General features: G+C 32.8%; 2 protein-coding genes across 8 annotated transcripts in view; one reads left to right on the plus strand and one right to left on the minus strand.

Moving 5' to 3' along the window:
• LOC120770117 (centrosomin) overlaps positions 1 to 14,968 on the plus strand; it is a 63,149-nt gene extending 48,181 nt beyond the window's left edge. For 3 of the 6 annotated variants that reach the window (XM_040097289.1, XM_040097292.1, XM_040097293.1), the window contains 6 exons: positions 673 to 768; positions 949 to 1,152; positions 5,099 to 5,371; positions 7,241 to 9,299; positions 10,262 to 10,393; positions 10,465 to 11,390. In XM_040097289.1, the coding sequence (XP_039953223.1) occupies positions 673 to 768; positions 949 to 1,152; positions 5,099 to 5,371; positions 7,241 to 9,299; positions 10,262 to 10,393; positions 10,465 to 10,949 (3,249 nt within the window). In that variant the 3' untranslated portion in view covers positions 10,950 to 11,390. Of the gene's footprint in view, positions 1 to 672; positions 769 to 948; positions 1,153 to 5,098; positions 5,372 to 7,240; positions 9,300 to 10,261; positions 10,394 to 10,464; positions 11,391 to 14,846 lie in introns of those variants that run through there. The other 3 variants (XM_040097294.1, XM_040097290.1, XM_040097291.1) reach the window with 3 other exon arrangements.
• Positions 14,969 to 19,030: 4,062 nt separating this feature from the next.
• On the minus strand, positions 19,031 to 22,017 carry LOC120772661 (ubiquitin-associated domain-containing protein 1). Of its 2 annotated transcripts, XM_040101393.1 has the most exons (7): positions 21,978 to 22,017; positions 21,298 to 21,871; positions 20,565 to 21,072; positions 20,294 to 20,499; positions 20,098 to 20,227; positions 19,731 to 20,034; positions 19,031 to 19,670 (listed from the first exon to the last, which is right to left on the minus strand). In XM_040101393.1, exons 2-7 carry the CDS (start codon positions 21,681 to 21,683, stop codon positions 19,522 to 19,524), a joined length of 1,683 nt encoding a protein of 560 aa, XP_039957327.1. In that variant the 5' UTR covers positions 21,684 to 21,871; positions 21,978 to 22,017; the 3' UTR covers positions 19,031 to 19,521. The 2 variants fall into 2 exon arrangements, with proteins under 2 accessions (XP_039957327.1, XP_039957328.1); XM_040101394.1 differs by lacking the exons at positions 21,298 to 21,871; positions 21,978 to 22,017 and adding an exon at positions 21,151 to 21,239.
• Positions 22,018 to 22,036: the final 19 nt, after the last annotated feature.

Consider the following 22,036-nt stretch of genomic DNA (forward strand, 5'->3'; position numbering starts at 1 on the left):
ATAAAAATATGTTTGTTTTATTCTTCCTAAATTAAATTAAATTTTTTAAAATGAATTATGAAATAACATATGTATATTATTTTTTTTATTTTTCCTAAAATAAATTCTAAACTAAAAAAATATTTAAAAAATCCTAAATAAAAAATGTAAAATAAAATACAAAAAAATATATATTTTTTAATTTTCGATAAAAATATATCGTCCAAAAATAAATTAAATTTTTTTTAATGAATTATGAAAATAAAATATATATTTTTTTCATCTTCCGCAAAATAAATTTGTATAAGCAATTAAAAATATAATTTATTGATTAATTCAATATGAATAAAAAATCGTTATATCTGAGGTAATGCTTGTAGAGAACATGCCTTAAAAAAATTTAAGGATTGCTACCAAATGGACAGTGCTTAGCTGGATATAAAAGCCGGTCCGTTTCAATAACTTAAAAATTACTAACGTTAGAACGGGTTTTTTCGGTTAAATTCGCTTAACCGAAAACCGCTGATAATAAAGGCTTCATATAACAGAGAGAGAGAGAGGGAGAATACAATAATAAAAAAATATTGATTTAAGCTTCATATGAATAATTTAAGAACAAAAATTACTAATCACTTCAAGTCGTTTTGAAACTGTTCTCCTAACTAACCCATTCGCTTTCATTTCTCGCCGTAGATGGAACGCGATTTGGATAAGACTCAGCAAAGCGGTTTTATGAACGATTTGCTAGGACATTCAGAGATTTCGGAAAATGTCAATACTTTACAAAAAGTTTGTATAATTTTACTTAACTTATTGCTACGCATTATTTAATAATAAAATAAACTAAAAAATAGTAATAATAAATGAATTCAATTAAACTCACAAAAAACTCTTTTTTATCTTTTACTTTTCCACATACGCTGCTGCAACATGTTTGGTTGCCCGTTTCAACCTGCAACTACACCATAGATACGTGAGCTTGAGGGCATGGTCACACAGTCGGAGAGTAAAATAATGGCAATGCAAACACAGAACAACAAGTTCGAAGAGTTGCTTGCGAAGCGTGATGAGACAATCAAGGAATATGAGGAGAAAGTGAAGGAATTGGCTTTCCAAAATGCTGAACTCTTGGAGATGATGGAGAACAAGGAAAAGGATATGGCCAATATTGAGGTAAGTGTGTTGCGCATACACATATAAATCAATTTTGTTGCAGTCAGCATAAAGATTTTGCGTTGCATTTGAGTTGAGGTGTTGCTGCAGTTTGTCAAAGACTTTGGTGCTCACATTAAACTAACAAAACTATGTATTACTGTAAGAAGTGTCTTAACTCCCTGACATTTTAGCCAGAATTGTTAATTTTTTACCTTTATACTCCTATATTTTTAATAAAAATCAACCTCTCATTGCTATAAACTTTCGCTTAAAGCTTAATTTGAAAAGTCTACGTCTGTGTAATGCCGATCTGAAGGAAGATAATAGCAATTTAATTGAAGCTTTGAAGTCCACACAAGATAATTTCCATAAAGAATTTTCAAATATGAAAGTATGTGAAAAGCGCATGCGCGAACAGCAGGATGCATTAAGCCAAATGCAAGTAAGTTTCATAAAAAAGAGTTCTGAGTTGAATTATTAGTTAGATATGTAGTTAAAGAGTTAGAAATTAGTTAGCTATTAGAAATTAAGATTGTTAGATATCTAATATTTAGTTTTTAGATTAATTTAATTTAGGTTCATGAGGATTTTTAGTAGTAAAAAATTTTGTCTTAAATTCACATTTATTGTATAAAGTTTTTAGTTAGAATATACGTGGTGTGATGGGCGAAACATACGAATATCAAGTAACTTCGATTTCGAATTTATTTTTTAAATACCAATTTTTTTTCGAATTCGACTTTTTTCGAATATCAATTCATTTCGAAACATTTGTTAGAATTTGTTTTGGATTTTTAGATTTGATAGAACCAATCATTCCAATTTCGAAAAACTAATTCCAATACAAACTCATTTCGATTTAAAAAAATTTCTAGAATACCAATTTATTTCGATTGAAAAAAAAATCGTTGGTAATTAAAGGATTAAATTATTAATTAAAAAATAATAATTTTGTTTTACATGTTAGAATATTAATTCTTTCGATTTTAAAAAAGTTAATTTCGATTTCGAAAGATCAGTTCGTTTTGATTTCAAAAAATTAATTTCGATATGGAAATATTTGTTAGAATACCATTTTATTTCAAAGTGGGTTAGTATGTCAATTAACTGCTATGTATTTCAAAATATGTACATATTTATAAGAACACCTATTCTTTCGATTTGTCGAAAGATTTCTTAGCATAAGAATTCATTATGATTTCGAAAAACTAGTTCTAATTCGATTTCAACAAAATTCATTTTAATTTCGAAAGATACATGTTTTCGAATTCCAATTCTTTTCAATTTTGAAAATTTTCTGTCAAATCACTTCAGTTCGAAGGATTTCTTCTAATACCAATTCATAACAAAATCGAAAATGTTGTTCGAATATTAATACATGAGGATTTCGAAGTATCTGTTTAAAATAAATTCAGAATTACTTCGAATAATTTAGATTTCGGAAAATTTTTTCGATTATCAGTTCATTTCAAATTCGAAAAATGTATTTGAATATTTATACATTTCTTTTTTGAAAATTTTGTTCGAATGTCAATACATTTCGATTTCGAAGTATTTGTTTAAAATAAATTAATTTAAATTTAGAAAAACTGCTTCAAAAATTTCGATTTCGAAAAGATTATTCTGATATTAATTCATTTCGAATTTGAAAGATTCTACGAATATCAACTCATTTATAACTTGAAAATTTTGTTCAATACAGTTCGATTTCGAAATATTTCCTGTATATTTCGATATCGAAGTATTTATTTGAAATCCAATTCATTGAAATTTCGAAAAACTGCTTCGAATAATTTCGATTTCGAAAAAATTTTTCGGAGGTCAATTCATTTCGAATTCTACGAATATCAGTTAATTTTAAATTCGAAAAAAATATTCGGATATCAATAAATTTTTTTTTTAAGATCTTCGAATACCTATACAAATACCAATTCCTTGAAATTTCGAAAAACTACTACAAATAATTTCGATTTCGAAAAGTTTGTTCGGATATCAATTAATTTCGAATTGAAAAGAATTCTTTGAATATTAGTTCATCTTTTTGGAAATCAACTCATTGAAATTTCGGAAAACTATTTCGAATAATTTCGAAAAACATCGACATTCGAACTTCACTTTTAAATAATTTAAAAGTTGTACAATATGCTATAAATTTTTTTTATTTTTTATTATATGGAATTATCATACAAAGTTTTCAAGTCTTAAGCTTACTCTCTTACGCTCAGTAGTAGGTTTTGAAATGGTTTATTACTCTTTATATTAAGTACTCGTTCCAAAAGACAACGTATAACCCAATGAGAAGCAACAATCTACCACGTTGATGCCGGCTTTTGTTCCATAGTCCATAGTTTCGAGAGTAGTTTTGAGTTTTCGAAATTTAACATATCGGCAGTTGTACAAAGTACAAGTATTCACGCTGTTTCGAAATTTAATTTTCTATTATCCACCTAAAAATTATTTCCATCCACGTACTGCTGATTTCACTCCCATCAACTAACCTACCAACAGTCGACAATTTCGCTCAAGACCGCGAATACTGCACGCCTACTCGAACGCATACAAGACTACGAAAAAATGGTGACCAAAATGAATTTCGAACGCAATTTAGCCAAGCGCGAAAATCGCTTTTTCCGTGCCATCATCGGCAAGCTGCAGCGCAATAAGAACGAATGCTTCACCATCGAAAAGGAGGAGTTCTACCAACAATATGCGCACGAGTACGACGAGAAGCCCGTCGATTGTAATAAACAATACGAAATGAATTATCGCGACATGTTGAAGGGACGTGGCGATTTTCATGGTGAATATTTGCTAAAGCACAAATTGCTGGTAAACTATAGCAACAATGCCAAGTACAGCAGCAGCAAAGTGGTGGAGAAGTGTGAACACGATATGCCAGAGAGCAAGACAATTGTCAAATGTTGTTATCTAAACGATGGTTGTGCGCGCCACCGCGGTTTAGGCTTGAGTAGCGGTGATGGTGGCGGCTATGGCGGTGTTGGCTTCAGCTGTGAAGAGCTGGAGGATGATGGCGGTCATGAGCCAGCATTTCCCATACGCTATACAATCAGCGATGCGAGCATGTTTGGCGGCTGTGATGCCGGCGGCGTTGGCGGTGCTTGCGCATCGCACTCGGGCAGTTGTACTTCGTTGCAGGCGAACTTTTCGGCAGCAAGCCTTTATTGTGGTGACGTCGAAACGCCGCCAGTCGCAGATAGGGAATGTATGCAGGTGAGCGTGTTGTCTTTGGGTGTGTTGTGTTTTTGGTGACTTTCATCGGCATTTTTTTTTTATAAAAAATTACAGCATAAGCGGCACAGCCCATTGTCCAATGTGGATGGCGTACGTTTTGTATATTCAAAATTTGGAAATTTTTAGCACAACTCACGCATTACTATATAACGCTGCAAACGCTCTATCTAAATATTGGTCCAACACGAGGCTTGAGGCGTGCGGCAGTTGCCAAGTTCAGGGACATCAAAGCTTAAATGCCGTTCAAAATTCTATGCACAAAACATTGTATGCAACGGCGCTGTGAATGAGCGTTAATTATGCTGTTTTCAGTACGCATGCGCAACAACTCGTTCAACATTACACTGATTTCTTGTACTACAATACAATTTTGTTGCATATTCTTACAAATTATCATAAATTTCTTTTTCTATTATATAACATTAGTACTTGTATGTATGTATATATATATTTATGTGTGTATTTTACGACGGATTTTTTGATATTTGAGTTTAGTACACATGTATGTACATATATTTTGTAAAAAAAATTGCATGTTTGTAAAAAATTTTGAGAACCTAAATAAATTGCATTTATTTTTGCTACACTTTTACTCAAAGCTCAACTCAAATGCAATGCAAAAGCTCGCAAGCATCATCACTACATTCATTCATATATATTTTTGATTTCAAAGTTACTAATTTCACAATTTATTTTACATGCGCATACGCAGCGCGACTTGAAGGAAAAGAAGATCGCTTTGGCTGATAAATTGTGCGAGTTGGACGATGCGCAACAGGAGTTGGTGAAGCTGCGCAAAAGCTATGACACCGCCTGTCGTACGCTGCAACAGCTCTTGCAACGCGAGAAGCAGCAGCAACAAGATGGCGGCAATCGTGCTTTGAGCGACTCGGAGGCCTTGCAAAATCACTTGCAGAAATGCGATCATGAGCATACGATCAAGAATCTTGAAGCCGAAGTCAAGAAGAAGACTGCAGCCTTGCAGGTAAGCAGCAAGATTTTATTGATTTTTGAAAAATAATAGATAATAAGACTAAGTAAGCAAGAAAATGGGCTGAAATCGATTATAGTTATACACCGAACAGCAGAAAATGTGGGAGACACTATAAATATACATATGTATGTAAACGATCAACGTGTCAAGCTGAGAGGATGCTGCCATGCCCGTCTGACCTTGGCATATTTGCTGACTTCAAGGGGGTGTTTAACTATCTAAGCTGAGATCGAGTGGTGCAACGGCTGGAGTAGCTTGGCTGTCCGGAAATTACACTTTGGCGGAGTTAATTTTGGAACAGTAGGGCCTCTCTGGTCGAGATGAATGCGAGCGTGGAGATTGCAGTGGTTCGTGGCTGCCTGCGGGGTTCCATCTGAGGTCCATATATTTGGAACCTTATGATAGACTCTCTGCTTGGGCAGCTCGAGGCACTCTAAAAGTGTTGTGCGTATGAGGACGACTTGCTTCTTCTCTCGCGGTCCGAGCGGGCGGCAGGACATTTCTTAGAGATTGTAAAAACTTGATGTTTTGGGGCGGGGGAAACATATCGGTGGAAAAAATGGTGGCAATGCTGCTTAAGGGCAGATTTTCGCCGGTTCGTCCACCGATTATCCGGGTGAACGAAGTCAGCATCAGCTAAGTGACGCAAGTCAAACATGATCAGAGTAAAAGAATGTCTTTCGTTCAACACTTTCCGAATGTGAAGGTGCGACTGCAGGCAACCGTAGGCAAAGTAAGACGCATTTTGCAGAGATTGGGGTCTCGGACGTCGTGCTGTTCGCACCATATATCGTGACTTGTGTGAGGACTGTGCCACTTATGGAGCCGCTGTATGGTGGGAAGCAGCTACGATAGTCTTGGGGTGCCAAAAACTTCTTGTATGGTGCTTGCCTGTTTGCTTGTATGTCGCACCGTCTCAAAGGATGCTATGCAGGTTATGTTAGATGCAATTCCTCAACCTGATTGTCATACAGCGTGCTGTTGCATTCAGGTTAAGAAAGGGCTTGAGTGTGTCATTGCTGCGGAATGACTGGATTCTTGATGATAATGTAGAGAGGGAGGGATATCTAGGGAGCAGGAAGCTTCTAGATGATAGCTTCAGGTGTAGGTGGCAAGACCGTTGGAACTATAGTCCAAAGGTCTAGTGACTTATGAGTACATTCGGGACGATGGATTTGTTGAGGGTAACCCAGACTTCAGATTTTGTCTGAGTCTGGGTTTTCTGCTCACGGGGCATGGGCCTCTGAATGCATTTATGCATCGAAGGAAACTTTCTGATAGGTCGGGTTTTTTTTGTGGGACGGGGGTAGAGAACAGGGTGCATGTAATTATAGAACTGATGGACTTATGAATGTTTTGAGGTTAGTGAAGTGATCTCCACTAGTCGAAATGCCGAACAGTTAGGGTCGTTTGCACTTGAATTGCTTAGGCGCGATGACGTTTATCTGAGAATTGGGTTTAGCTTCTTGAATGAATGGTGTGTGCGTGTAAGGTATGGCAGAAGTTTTAAATGGGCCTCGTATACTACCAAGGTAGTTAGTGTGTCCATTCCACATTGCCAATTGGTACTGAAAGTGCCCGGAATTTTCAGGGCTCTGATCAACGCATTGATTTGATCCGTTGTGCTTTTGGGCGCCGTGAAGCAAGGCTGTCGTCAGCAGGTACCCACGTTAAACACACCGGACGTTATCCGTCTACCCGTCTGTATATACGCGAACTAGTACCTCAGTTAAAGTTGAGACGTTCTTTTATCCCCTTCTTTAAAACGTCACTATTTATCACCACTTTTATTTACTCTTCAAAATAAGCGAACTCAAATTTTTAATTTAATTTTCTTTTCATGCTCTTCCGCCCACGCAGAATCTCGTCAACAATGAACTTTGGCAAAAGAATCGTGAAATCGAACGTCTCACAAAGTTGGTCAATGCTAATACGACATCACCACTCTCACCAACAGCCGCCCGCAAGAATCTTGAGTCCCTCCAATTGCAGCAATCATTCACCGAAAGTGACTACGCCAAAGCGCTGGAGCACAACAAACTGCTGCAACGTAAAGTGGATGTGCTGAATCAGCGTTTGATCAGTGGACGTAGCAATGAAGCGCTGATCGAAGAATTGCGCTTGGAAGCGCGTACAGCACGTGCCGAAGCCGACAATGCAGAAACCTGTCGAGTCGCATATGCAAAAGTTTTCGGTGCGCTATCGGATCGTCTCTACGAGTTGGCCGGTTTCCTCAATTCGCTTATGAAGCACAAGGAGGTGTTGAGCTTCCTGTCAACGGATCGACGACGTGCCATGCGCACGGCTGTCGACTGCAGTCTCGATTTGTCGACGAGCATACGTGAAACGCTGACCACCGGCGATCAAAGCTTTGAAGGTTTAAGCAATTTATCGCGCCTGCTATTGGACGACGATGAACATGACGTTGTTGGACTCACCAATAAGACATTCAATTCGCACGAACAATTGCGTGCGCGTCACTCCTTCGATGTGCTGCGCTCGGAGAATAAGGCTTTGCGTAAGATATTGGATAGTCGCCGCAGTTGTGGCGGCACTGCGGACTATGCGAAGGATGCCAAAGACCGACGCTCATTGCCACCATTTTTGTTGGATAATCTGAGCGAATCGGAGGCCTGGTCCGAACCAGATCGTCAAGTATCGATGGCGCGCATCGGACTGGAGGAACACGGCGCTGCAGCGGCAAATGTCTCAGTGAAGGACACGATCAGCAAGCAAGCGCCTGCAACAGCCGACACTGACAGCGAGAGCGAAAGTGATGCCTTGCAGCAGAGCCGCACAACAAAACTGCGCAATCAGGAGCGTATTGCGCAGCTGGAGAAGTTGATTGCACAGCGTGATGAGCGCATCTTAATGGTGCAGTTTCAATTGGTCGAGGCTGACAACAATCTGAAGAAGGAATCTCTACGTGCCATATCGCTGACGCAAGAAGTCGAACAGTTGCGTCAACGCAATGAAGAACTAATCACCGATCTGATCGCGATCGGCAGTGAGCCATCCAATACTAGCAACCCTACCATCAACAGCTCGGTTATACAGCGGCAGATTGATGAAAAAACGCGCGCTGTCGAACAATTGCAAGCGGAGCGTGATCGTATCGCGGTGGAGGCGCGACTCGCCGAAGTACAAGTGGGCGCGCTGAAGGCCGACATTGAAGACATCAAGCAGAAGTATGAAATACAATTGAAGTTGGCCAGCGAAAAAGAGCGTCAGCGCTTGGATACGCTCAAGCATGAATTGGAGGAGCTCATGCAACAGCGCCTGAAGGAGCAGGAGCGCATACACAAGGACACATTGACGCGTGAATGGATTGCACGCACCACTTACGAAGAGTGCAAAGCGCAATTAACCGAACTGCAAACACAATACATTGAGGCGCAACGCAACATCGACTACCTGACGGAAAACGAGCAAGAGCTCAAAGAATCGCTGATCACCAGCGAAATGGAAGTTCGCAGCCTGAAAAAGCAATTGGACGAAAGCGTGCTGCAAGCATCCAAATTTATTACCGAACGCACAAAACTATACAATGAGAAGTTGCAAGTGGAGAAACGTTTAATGGACGTGCAACAACAGCTGAGCACAGCTGAAATACAACACACGACAACAACACAGCGTGTCAAAGAGCTGGAAGCGCTGCAACAAACGCTGAACGAACAATTGGCGCAAGCGCAATTAGCCTTGGCAGCTAAACGCCTAAATGCCAGCGATGCATCTCAGTCGGGCTATGCCTCGGACGAAGTGCAGAAGTCAAGTACGAAACGCGAAAGCAATTCGTCGCCCGATTTGGGTATACACAGCGATACGGGACGTGTGTCCAGCGTGGAATTGTCAAATCTGCAGCGCTCGCTGCTAAAGACTGTGCCTATGCCCAGCGGTGGTGAGAAGGTCACACAGGAAGGTGTGTATTCATAAATATTATTAACGTTTTGTGTTAAAAATGTATTTTGTAAGTTATCCCAAGAATATTGTGTATCACGTGCCAAAGTAGTTTTGAAAGTATGAAGTGTTTTCGGTAGGAAACGTCGGCGATCTTATAAAATTTATAAAAATAATCAGCGTATTGAGCTGAGTCGCTCAGTTTTTGAGAAATCAATACAATATTTTGCAGTTGTCTTTTTCCCACCAAGAAGCTGCTCATTTGTCAGAACCGCCGATATCGGACCACTGAAACATGTAGCTTTCAAACAAACTGAGCGATCCAAAGCAAGTCCTTGTATGGAACTTTTTTATTTGACAAGATATCTTCACGAAATTTGGCATAGTTTATTTTCTAAGGCAATGCTATAATATCCGAACAAATTGTTCAGATCGGGTCACTATAGCATATAGCTGCTATACAAACTGACCGTTCAAAATCAAGCACTTGTATGGAAGAGTTTTTATTTGAAAAGATATCTTCATGAAATTCGGCATGTATTGTTTTCCAAGGTAACGCTACAATCTCCGTACAATTTGTACAGATCGGACCACTATAGCATATAGCTGCTATACAAACTGACCGTTCAAAATCAAGTTCTTGTATGGAAAACTTTTTTATTTGACAAGTTATTTTCATGAAATTTAGCATCTATAATTTTCCAACGCAGCGGTACATTCTCCGAACAATTTGTACAAATCGGGCCACTATATCATATAGCTACCATACATATTGGCATATAGTTAGAACAAGTCCTTGTATGGAAAACTTCTTTATTTGAGAAGATGTTTTCCTGAAATTCGGCATAGATTGTTCTCCAAGGCAACGCTACAATTTCCTATGAAAATTGTTACGATCCGCCCATTATAGCATATAACTGACTATTATAGCTTCCGTATTTTTCTTATATTTTTTCTCATTACTAATCACAATACCTTTTACAGATGTCAGATACAGCAAACAGGATAAGAGTAGCATGAATGCACTAGCGAGCAAGCGTCCACAACACAGCTCATCCTCTGATCTGGGTATTGAGAGCGATACGGGACGCACGTCCAGCATGGATATCAAAAATGGTACGACAATATTTAAAAATAATGTTTTTTTTTCTAATACTAAACGCTTTATTTACCACCCACATATACAGAATCCCCAACCCGCACAGAGACGGATGACAGCAACACAGAGAATAAGATGAGTGTGGCGAACGTAAACACGAGTGCCACCGCCACCGCTGGCGCCAACGCAGGCACCCACCCCATACACGATTGCATTAAGGTAGAACAAGAAAATGCCGAATTGCGACGCAAACTCGTACAAACGAAGCGCGCATTCGAAGAGACCTATAAGAAATTGCACATTGCAAATCAGCGTAAAGAAACCTTCCAGAAAGAGATTAAAGATCAAATACTAAAAACGAAAAATGTACTAAAATATGCGCGCCTACATATGGCTAAAGTGCAGCAACCTAATGCACCACATCATCATGAAACCGAAGCACATGAGCAAGAAACACAACACAATCAACAACAGCAAAAACAACATCATCATCATCAACAACAACAACAACGTAATGTAACAAATGATGGTGGCGCCAGCACGTCCAAATCAAGTAGTGATGCACCGCATTAATGTGTTATTATTGTTTTTGGATGGTACATACATCCAAATACATGCACAATCACACTCACGCACACACAAACAGCGAGATTACTAAATTTTAGCGCAAAGTGAATGTAACTAAATGCACATGCAGTCAATTAATTGCAATTGCACTCACTTCGCATTAACCACAGATACACACACACAGACAAATATATTTACATGACATACCTATATGCTAATTTAGTCAAATATTAGTTTATTTAGCACATAAATGCTAGTTCTTAAGTTATTTTTTGTAGCGTTTAAGCACTTTACCCTTACATACATACATGCTTACACATATATACTGTATAAGGAAGTAATTTTTGTTATTGTTTCATTTTTGCTATTCAACCTATGCACATTGTATGTATTTATAAAATTTGTTGTTTGTATGTATAAATTTTACTCGCGTCTAGCTTTAAGTAATTTAGTTAATTAACTTCATATTTCCATTAGCATGACATACATACACACTTACATAGACGTATATTTATTAATTAACAAAATGTCCTAAGAAAATTAGTTTATATTTATAATATTATTTTAGTATAGTCAATGACTCATATTTCATATTTTTGCTTAAATGTCTAAGTTTGGGAATTAATTTAAAGAAATCAGCAGCAACATGCATGAAATTTTATAAGAAAAATAATTTAATATAATAAAAAAATCAACCCTGTTTTTGAAACAAAGTGGTTTTTAAGTAAATGAAGCCCAGTAGTGTTTATAAAAAAATCAAAACTTTAGTTTTATATTTGATAATTTAATATTTTTTTTTTTATTCTTCAAATCTTTTTTACACAACCATCAAAAATCAAATTTTTTAAATTTATTTTCATCTTTTTGTTAATAACTAACCTCAAAAAATAATTATAAAATATAATTTTTATTTATTCTTCAAATCTTTTATGCGCAACCATCATAAATAATTTTTAAAAATTTATTTTCATGTTTTTTGTTAATAACTAACCTCAAAAAATAATTATAAAAAATATTTTTATTATTCTTTAAATGTTTCATATACAAACATCAACAAAACATTTAATTTTTTTTAATTTGTTTAGAAAAAAAATTTCATTTAATAACTTTTCCACTTATAAACAACCAAAAACCCGAAAAGCAGCACGAGTCCTCGCAAAACTAGCTAGAAATCCTACCGAGTGCCATTTTCACCGTTAACTGAAAAATAACGCGCCGCGCCATATTTTCAAATCACTTATTGAAATATAAATAATTTTTAAATAAAAAATAATAATATTAATTCCCAAAAAAATAATTTTAATACACAAATATATGTACACAAAAAATTAATAAAGCATATTCTAATTTCTAATGCCATTAATTTAGTTTATTAATTAGCATGTATAGTGGCTATGTCATTTCTACTTCGCATATGCATATAGTAATAATTTTAATATGTTAGTGTTTAAAACTAATATTTGAAGTATGTTAATAATCTCTGCTAAAAGACTTAAATACTAGTAAATAAAAAATATTTGTTTTAATGGAAAAACTTGATTTGAAGCAAATTTTATTAAACAATTTCATTGAATTTTATTTTTGTTTTTAATTTTTATTATTGTTATTATTATTATTATTATATATTTTTATAATTTTATTATTTTAAACCTTTTTTAATTTTTATTTTTATTTTATTTTATTTATTTAAATTTTTTTTGTTTTTTTTTGATTATTATTTTAATTTTTTTTTATTTTTATTTTTATAATTTTTATAATTTTTTTATGTTTTTTCTTTATTATTATTTTAATTTTTTTTAAGTTTTTTTATTACAATTTTTATTTGTTTTATGTTTTATTTTATTGTTTCATTTTTATTTTATTTTTCAATTTTAATCTTTTCTTGATCCTAAAATGATTATATCACATTTTTTCACTAAATTATTTTATTATTTTGTTTTAATATTACAAAAATATATTTTTTATGCATTTTATATTTGATTTACTTATTTTTCTTCTATTTTTTATCTTCTGAAAAATTATTCTTTACTTTTAGTTTTATTTTTTGACAAGAAAAATACTTGTTTATCTACATAGTTTTATAAATTATGCACTTTATTTAATAAATTGCTAGCCCATTTTATTGAAAGCTTTATCATTTATTTTTATATCATAGTTATTACTTTTTATTTATTGTTTTTATTTTTGTTAATTATTTTTATTTGTTTATTTTTTATTTTATATTTTCAAAGGTGTTTGATTTTTTATTGATTCTTTAATTATTATAGAATTGTTTTTTAACTTATTTTTTTTTTAAAGCATTTTACATTTAATTTATTTATTTTTCTTCTATTAAGCATAGAGTTTTTTTTTTGTTTTTTTTTTATGTTAAACTACGTTTTTGCCAAAATGTTACAACTAAGCGAAAAAACATCAAGATAAGGAAAAAATTTAAAAGGTCATAAAAAAACTGACACATACGAACGCCAAACCCTTTGAGGGTTTTACTATACTGTCATAGTACCATCACCCTGACTTGGAATTTCTCACCCCCTAGACAATAATCCCAAAAATGTTCCACAGTTTTATTATCATTGTATGTTTTTTAAAGAAAATATTACTTCTCTATTTATTCTAAATTGTATGTTTTAATTTTTAAATGTCTTTTACATTTATTTGGTACCTTAACATTTATTTTGACTTTATTTATATTTATTTTTTCATTATTAATTTTTATTTTTTTTTATTTTTTTTTTTTTAAATTTTTTTCTTTTAAATTTTTTTAAATTTATTCTTACTATTTTTAATGGTTTTATCTCTATTATTTTTTTTTTTACACCAGTCACGATCTCTTTTGCATTAATTTATGTATAAACCTGTTAAAATCATGTTCCTTCACTTCATTAACAGCTCTGCAGATAGCAATTAACATTACATTAAAAGTATGCAAATACGGCACTTAAATAAAAAATAAGAATATTTGAGAAATTAAAAAATAAAAGAAAATACCTGAAACGAATAAAACTTAACAGTGAAAGCGTTATAACACTGTTTAATATTTTTTTTTTAGAAAAACGACAACAATTTTAGTTCAAAAGAATTTGTATTGAGAAATAAATAATTAAAATATGAATATTAAAGAGCATATATAATTTACCAAGTGCACTAAACACGCCCCATAATATCGGTAAATCCGCCATTTTGAATTCCGAGTGATCCATAGTGATATACATATGTATATAGCTCTTTTTCTTAAATTTAGTAAATTAAACTATCAAAAAGAGTGACCAATTGGAATGACAGCAAAAGAAAACTTTCACATATGTATGTGCTTATCAACAATGTTGCTGGATATATGTTGCTGGGCACATATTTGTTTACTGTTGACATAACATTGACATGTGTGCTTATCAACAATGTTGCTGGATATATGTTGATGGACACATATTTGTAACTGTTGACATTAACTGCTTTGTTGCTAGACACGCATATGTCTGCATGCTTTAATGATTGATGAAAAGAAAATGCACAAATTCCTGTAGGCTGAGTGCATATTTGTTGTTATATAAATGAAAATTTTATATTATCATTATTTTAATTTGCATATCATCTGCATACATCTATCATCTGTAAAAAAATAATGCATAATTTTATGTTAACAATGTTTTAATATAAATATAAACATTGATAGATAACTGCTTGTGCAATTCGTAATCAAAATATCAGTTAAAATCTACACAGAACAAAAAAGTATGCGAATACTAATTAAAAAAAAAAAAACCCAAAAAATTAAAAATATCTTTAAAATTAAAATCAAAAAATTAAAAAATATCTTCAAAATTGAAATCAAAAATCAGTTTTCGCACATGCTTCCGCCGCTTAATAGAATTTTATTTTATTTCATTTTTTTATTATTTCTTTTAGTTAGCTATCGCAGAGGATATTGAGGATTTCATCTAAGCATCCTGGCTTTGAAACGATAAACGGCATGAAAGAGCGCTACAGCCAAAAAAATTATGCAAATTTTTTATTATGTATTAATTTGTATTTACTTTTAAAAATATTTTTTTTTTTTATTTAATTAATATAGATAGTAAGAGCATATTTCTGTTTTCATTCACATTACTTAATCTAATATACAGTCTTAATTTTTTTAATTATTAAATAATATTTTTATATGATTTATTTATTTTTTTTTATTTTTTTTAGTTTTATTGTTTTAATTTCACAGTTTATTTATTTTTATTATTATATTAATTTCAATTGTTTAGACGTTAAGAAATATTATTTGATTCTTTTCAGTTTTTTTCTCTAAATTTGATGCAGTGTTTGCCTGCTTTTTGAACCTAACAGTCTGACACAAAAGAGTTGTTACTAAAATCTCCATTTATATACAGCTATAAAACAACACAAATTATTTTTATTACCTTAATAAAAATAGTAATAAATTACAAAATTAAAAATTTAAAAAAAAAATAAAACAAAAATTATAATTTACTAAAACCAAAATAATTTATTGGAAAAAGTAATAATTTATTACAAAAACATAATGTTAATAAAAAATAATTTTAATAAAAATAAATATTACTAAAACATAATTAAAACAAAAATGTTATTAAAAAATAAATTTAATAAAAAATAGTAAAAAATAATTATTTTAATAAAAAAGTAATATAAAAAAATACAATTTTTTAATACACTATCTTCGAAAAATGTAAATATTAATGTAAATAAATAATGTAAATTGTTATTAGCTATTAGAGGCAAGTTAAAATATTTTTAGTAACAATTTTGTAAGAAAATTATTAAACAACTGTTAACAAAAATACTTATAAATCCACTTAAAGTAGTATAAAACGATTTGGTTTCGAATGTTACACATAAAAACCCGTAAGCAATAAAACACAAACTCAGAGCGACATTAATACATTTGAATATTATATATAAACAACAAATATAACGTTTTTATAGATTAAAATGATGTAGTTATTTATTAAAGAGAATAATGTATACACAATTTGTAACAAATGTATGTTTGTAAATAACTCGTGTTTTTATATTCATAAAATGTAATTATTTAACGAAAAATAAAAGAGCGAATTTTAAGAAAATATTTTGATTTTTATATTGTGAAGAGGGTATATTAAGTTTGCCACGAAGTTTGTACCAACCTAGAAGGAAACGTCGTAGGTACTTTAGTACACTCATATATAGTTATTAATGATCAGCGTGACGAGCTAAGTCGATTTGGTCACGTCCGTCTGTAAATACGCGATCTAGTCAATCAGTTTGTGAGATATCAGCCTGAAATTTCGCACAAGTCATTTTCTCCACAAGAAGTTGCTTATTTGCCCGAACCGACGATATTGAACCCCTATAGCATATTGCTGCCATACAAACTGTTCGATCAAAACCAAGGTCTTGTATGGAAAACTTTTTTATCTGCTAAAATATTTTCACGAAATTTGACATCGACTATTATTAAATGCAATGCAACAATCTCTGAGCATTTTGTTCAGATCGGACATCTATATCAAATAGCTGTCATACAAACTGATCGACCAAAACCCAGTTCGTGTATGAAAAACTTTTGTATTAGACAAGATACCTTCATGAAATTTGGCATATATTGTTGTGAAAGGTAGCTCAACAATTTTCGAACATATTGTTCAGAACGAACAACTATAGCATATAGCTGTCATACAAACTTATCGATTAAAAACTAGTCCCAGTATAGAAATTTTACATATTTGATAAGATATCTTCATGAAATTTTGTATAGATTATTATCTAATGTAGCGCTACAATTTCTGACGATATTTTTCAGATCGGACCACTATATGATATAGCTGTCATAGAAACCGAACGATCAAAATCTAAAACTTTTGTTTTAGACAAGATACTCTCACGAAATTTGGCCTGGACTGTTGTGAAAGGCAATAAATTGTTCACATCGGATGACTATAGCATATAGCTGCCATATCTTTTTATACTTTTTATGCTACAGGGGATGCATCACAAAAAAGCATCACAAAAAAGCATAACATCAACAGCAAAAACACTTGAGAAAGCATAGACAAAGCTTTAGATATTCCGCATATCATTGTTTTGTTGTTCTTGTTATAGCATCAACATAAATTATTACCCAAAAAGTTTAAAAGCATTTATATAGTCACATTTTTGTACCTCTGGCCTCTATGTAGATTCTATTGCCTGCCGTTCATCCGACACTGCATACTTTTAGGCGGCCCAATAAAACACAGGCATTTAATTATTTGAAATAAAAATAGTATATTGATATTTCTAGATTCCATGATGTGTTTCGACGTGTACGCAAAGCCAATGCGTTGTATGTTCCATGTTTAAAAATTTAAAATTGTAAACATTATATATGGACTAATGTGCGAAAGCAACTGTTTTTTGTTTTTCAAAATAGCTTTGAGTTTTTTTTTTGGTTTTTGCGTGAATGTACAAATTTTTTTACGTGAATATACAAAAATGGTGCATTATGTAATTGCATTCGTTAGTTTTTACGCTATTAAAATTGGACGTACCAATGCGTTATACAAATATTTGCAATATTTGGAAAATAATTGGCATGAAAGTGCAGACTTAGTGCTTAAAAACGATTTCGTTATTTTTTTAGTTTTCTACTTCACATCGTAAGCTAACTAAAATAGTATAAGCGCTTGTTGCCATATGTACCACTAAACGCCTAATTCGATTGTGCTAAGCTCTAGCTGTTCAGCATTTTGTTTTTTTTTTGTATTTAATTTTAACTTTTTTTGTTATTGCATTTAATTCATATTTTTTTTTTTTTGTTTTTGTATTTAATTATTATTTTTTATTAATTTAATTTTTTTATTATTTTTTTATGCTGTTGAACAATTGTGTAGATATGATTCGTATTCCAAAAATAATTTTATTTTTTACAACTATTCGTTTAAAATGCCACATTTTTACTAATTAGTCATTATGTAATACCGCTTAAGGTACCACTTAAATTTGGCGGCTAGTAAAAGTTAAAATGACGGACTATTAAACTATTGCAAACTTCTATATGCGCTTTTATGTGTGTATGTATATGTGGGTGAAGGGTTGCGAATTTTTTTCTTCAAAATTTTTTTCATTCGAAACTAAATTTTCATTTTTTAAACACAAAAAATCATAAAATTGGAATTCACTTTTTTTCAAATCAGTATTTGGGATTAAAAATTTAATTCTTAATATTTAATCCGATTTTTGGTATTAAATATTTTTTTCAGACCGGTATTTCGAATTAATATTTTATTTTGAATTTTTTTAACCGATTTTTAATATAACAGTTTGAAAATTACTTTTAATTAAAATTTTCGGCATTAAAAAATGAAAATAAACTAAATAATTAACAAAATAAAATAAATAAAAAAATAAAAAAAAAAGAAAATTAAAAAAAAAATAAAAAAATAAAGAAAATTAAAAAAAAAAAAAAAATAAAGAAAATTAAAAAAAAATAAAAAATAAAAAAATAAATAAAAAAATAAAAAAAATAAAAAAAATAAAAAAATGTAAAAAATTTTGAGTATTATAAAAAATTAATAAAAAAATTAATAAAAAAATTAAAAAAAATTAATAAGAAAAATTAATAGAAAAAGATTAATAAAAAACATAAATAAATAAGTTAAAAAAAATAAAAAAATTTAAAAAAATGTAAAATAAAAATTCTTTAAATTTCAATTAATTTTTGGTAATTACTTTTATTTTTCAAATTTTTTAACCGATTTTTGGTACAGGAAATTTTAAAAATACTTTCATTTAAAATTTTAGGTTTATATATTTTAGAAATATATACATATGTACATATATATTAGAGACATCAGAAACAAATTAAAAATATTAAAAAAAAAATTTCAAATTAATTTTTGGAACAGGAAATATCAAAATTACTATTAATTAAAATTTTAAGTATTAAAAAATAAAAAAATAAAAAAAATTAAAAACAAAATAAAAAAAAATTTAAAAAAATTACAAAATTCAAAAAAGAAATAAAAATATTTAAAAAAATATAAAAATGTATATAAATTATTTAAATTTCAATTAATTTTTATTACAATATTTGCAACCCTGTGTGTGCCAGCAAATGCAAACTTATTATTTTTATGTTTTTTTTTTATCAAAAATCATAAGCGCTAAAATTGCACTTTTCATTTCACTTTTTTGTTGCTTTTCAATTATTTATTTAATTTTTCGTTTTCGCCAAATATTCTCGCTCGTGTATAAGAGGCTGTGGGTTGCGTACATATTTATATTTATTTTTTTATTATTTTCTGTTAGCTATTACAAAACGTTCTCATATGCGGTAACTACTTCGACTATTACAACAACAGCTTGCTATTCTTTGGTATTTGATATTTTTTACTATAAGTAATTTAGTTTTAAAAATACGATATTTCACTAAGCTAAACGCAAATTCATTTTGCTTTTTGTCAGTACGAAGCAAAATGTAAGCAAGAATGCTTTCGAAACGCATACAATTTGTTTTAACATTGCGTGTGTTGTGCGCATGCGCAACTGCGCAGTAAGTGTTAGCTAATTTTCGCACCGTTATTGTTAGTATATGCTAATGACGATTACTATAGAATTGATTGATGCCTAAAACATGCTTCTCTTCGTGATATTTCTGCAGGATATGTGTAATAACGGAGGTGGTGTCATTGTCGCCACCCCAAACGCGTATCGAATTCTCATTTTCGAGTATGGACAGAAAGGCTAAGCAAAAGAGTTTTATTCAATATAATTTTTATAGCACCAAAAACATTGAGCACTCACCTATTAGTATTTTGGGATTACTTAGGTTCATCTGTACTTGCGGCATTTCGAGTATGGCTTTGAGTATGGGTGAATCTTGCGATAAGCCTTCGCGCAGCTCAATCAAACTGCCCGTACGATTGCCACAAAGCCACTCACATGCCGCTGCTTTATTATTGCAAGTCTTTTTTAAAGCTTTCAGTACTTCAGTCTCTTCGAAACCCATCTCTACTAGTGAGTTTATAGTTTCCGGCGTCGGCGGCATATCACGGTGACTATAGATACGCACTATTTCCAGTAAAGCTTCGGTATTTTCAACAATGCTCTATAATTAATTGAAATATATGATAAATATGTATAAATTGTATAAGAATTTGTGGAAATTTACATCATTGGTGAGTATGCCCGAGGGCGAGAGCAGCGATTGGCTCTTTTGCAGACCCATAGCTGCTTCCTCTATCGAACTCTCTTCGCTCTGATGTTGTATCAGCCACTCCAGCGCAGTTGAGTAGACACCTCTACAGAAAGATGGCAATATTTAGTACAAATATTGCAATTAACCGTTATTTTAACAAAGCACTTACTGCGTAACCTTAAGCGCATACTCGGCCTTCTCCTTTTTAAAACCCATATCGACAAGGCACTGCAGTGTATCATTCTGATAGTTACGTTTGTTGATTAACTTTTGCTTAAGCATCGCTATCAGCCGTGTGGCATATGGACCGGCGCCTATAATGGCCGCAGAAGCTTGCGCCAATGAGATGAGCACTTTACGCACGTCGAATTGCAGCTGCAAAGCAACAACATAAAACACAAATTCAATACAGTAGTCGAAAATGCGGCAGTTACACTCACATTGGATTGCTGAAATATCTCATTGATGTCCACCATAGGCATGTCCACGGTATGCGGCATTACATTACGCGTGGCCGTATTGATTTCCAGTTCACGCGGCGCTTGCAAATCGCGCGTCACTGCAGTCATTTGTTGAAGATGTTGCCGTCGCGGCACCAGCAACAACATTGCATTGTCTTCAATTTTCAATTGCGCCAGCGTCATGGTTTCGTTCAGTTCGGTGCCTTGGTATTCAGCGCGCATTATGCGATAACGTGGTCCCAGCTGCCGCACGTCAGTCGCGAATAGCGGTAAGGCGCTTGCATCATCGGACAGTTCGAGCATTACCTCGTTTTTCAGCTCGGCAATACGTTTGTTTATGTCTGTTTGGAAAATTAGCACACGTGCGCTGGGGCAAATGACACGCACTCGGATGTTTTGTTTGGTCACATCACGTTCAATGTTGTCGCTGGAGCCGTGTGTAGCCGAGTCTGAGCTCGAAATGCCTGATGAACGTCGTGAGCCTCTTCTGTGAAAAATAGAGAAAATCAAATTTGTTAGGCCTTCTTTAGCACGCTATCTATCATATAATAACAGTAAGTTGTACTTAGAAAATAAATTTCGCAGTTTCTGCATAGTGCGCTGTGTTGCTATTACTCGGACGTTTAATTGCGCTCGTTTATAAAAATTTTGACAGCGAATTTAGAAACTAAGAAAATTGTATTTTATTTTTTATTTTGCTAAGCTTACTCACATTTTTGACACACGACGTGGCTGCGGCGTAAGTGTAGGAGTTGCATGTTGCAGCTGCAGCTGTTGTGACTGTGACAGCGACTGCATCGTAGTTTGCCCGACACGCGTTCCCTGCTGTTGATTTATGCTCCGCGCAGGTGAAGTTGGCACCAGACTACGGTTACGACGCTGTGGTGGTGCCGTATGACGCGCTGGTGAGACACTATGCTTTATATGTTGTTCGCATGCTACACTTGTTGTAGCGCCTGCTGCTGTATTTGAATTGGCACTTGTGGCACGTAAACCATCGGTTGATCGACTGCAAGTCGCCTGTGCAGCATCGGTTTTATCCTCACCGGCGGTTCGTTTATTGCGTGCCGCCCACCTGGCACGCATCCAAGGGATCATTAATAAATAATAATTTTTACTGAACGTTGTAATGTTAAAGTTGTACGATGTGCGTCCAGTTCAGTTAATAGTATTTTAGTTGGCACGGGCATCATGGACATATTGGAGTTTGTTGCATAGGCATTGCAGTAAACTGCGACTTTTTTCGACTTTATAGTCGCAAATACTACCTGTGTTAACTTGCATAGCTGAAGAAAAAACGTGAATTATTAATAAATACAAAACAGTACTAAAACATACAACACTACGATTTTGATATAAATAAGCGAATCTTACTAATATTACATTACTTACTAAATTTTCGCATTTTTACTCTATTGTTTATACAATTTTGTTATTGTTTTTAACATTAT

This window comes from Bactrocera tryoni, chromosome 3, assembly GCF_016617805.1.
Source record: "Bactrocera tryoni isolate S06 chromosome 3, CSIRO_BtryS06_freeze2, whole genome shotgun sequence".
Classification (NCBI taxonomy): domain Eukaryota; kingdom Metazoa; phylum Arthropoda; class Insecta; order Diptera; family Tephritidae; genus Bactrocera; species Bactrocera tryoni.

Excerpts from the sequence above, each read along its gene's own strand:
- LOC120772661 (XM_040101393.1), bottom strand. The coding sequence starts at position 21,683 with ATGATCCCTTGGATGCGTGCCAGGTGGGCGGCACGCAATAAACGAACC. Across the intron at positions 20,500-20,564 it reads AGATATTTCAGCAATCCAAT|CTGCAATTCGACGTGCGTAA; the intron begins GTGAGTGTAACT and ends GTTGCTTTGCAG. Across the intron at positions 20,228-20,293 it reads TATGCGCTTAAGGTTACGCA|AGGTGTCTACTCAACTGCGC; the intron begins GTAAGTGCTTTG and ends ATCTTTCTGTAG.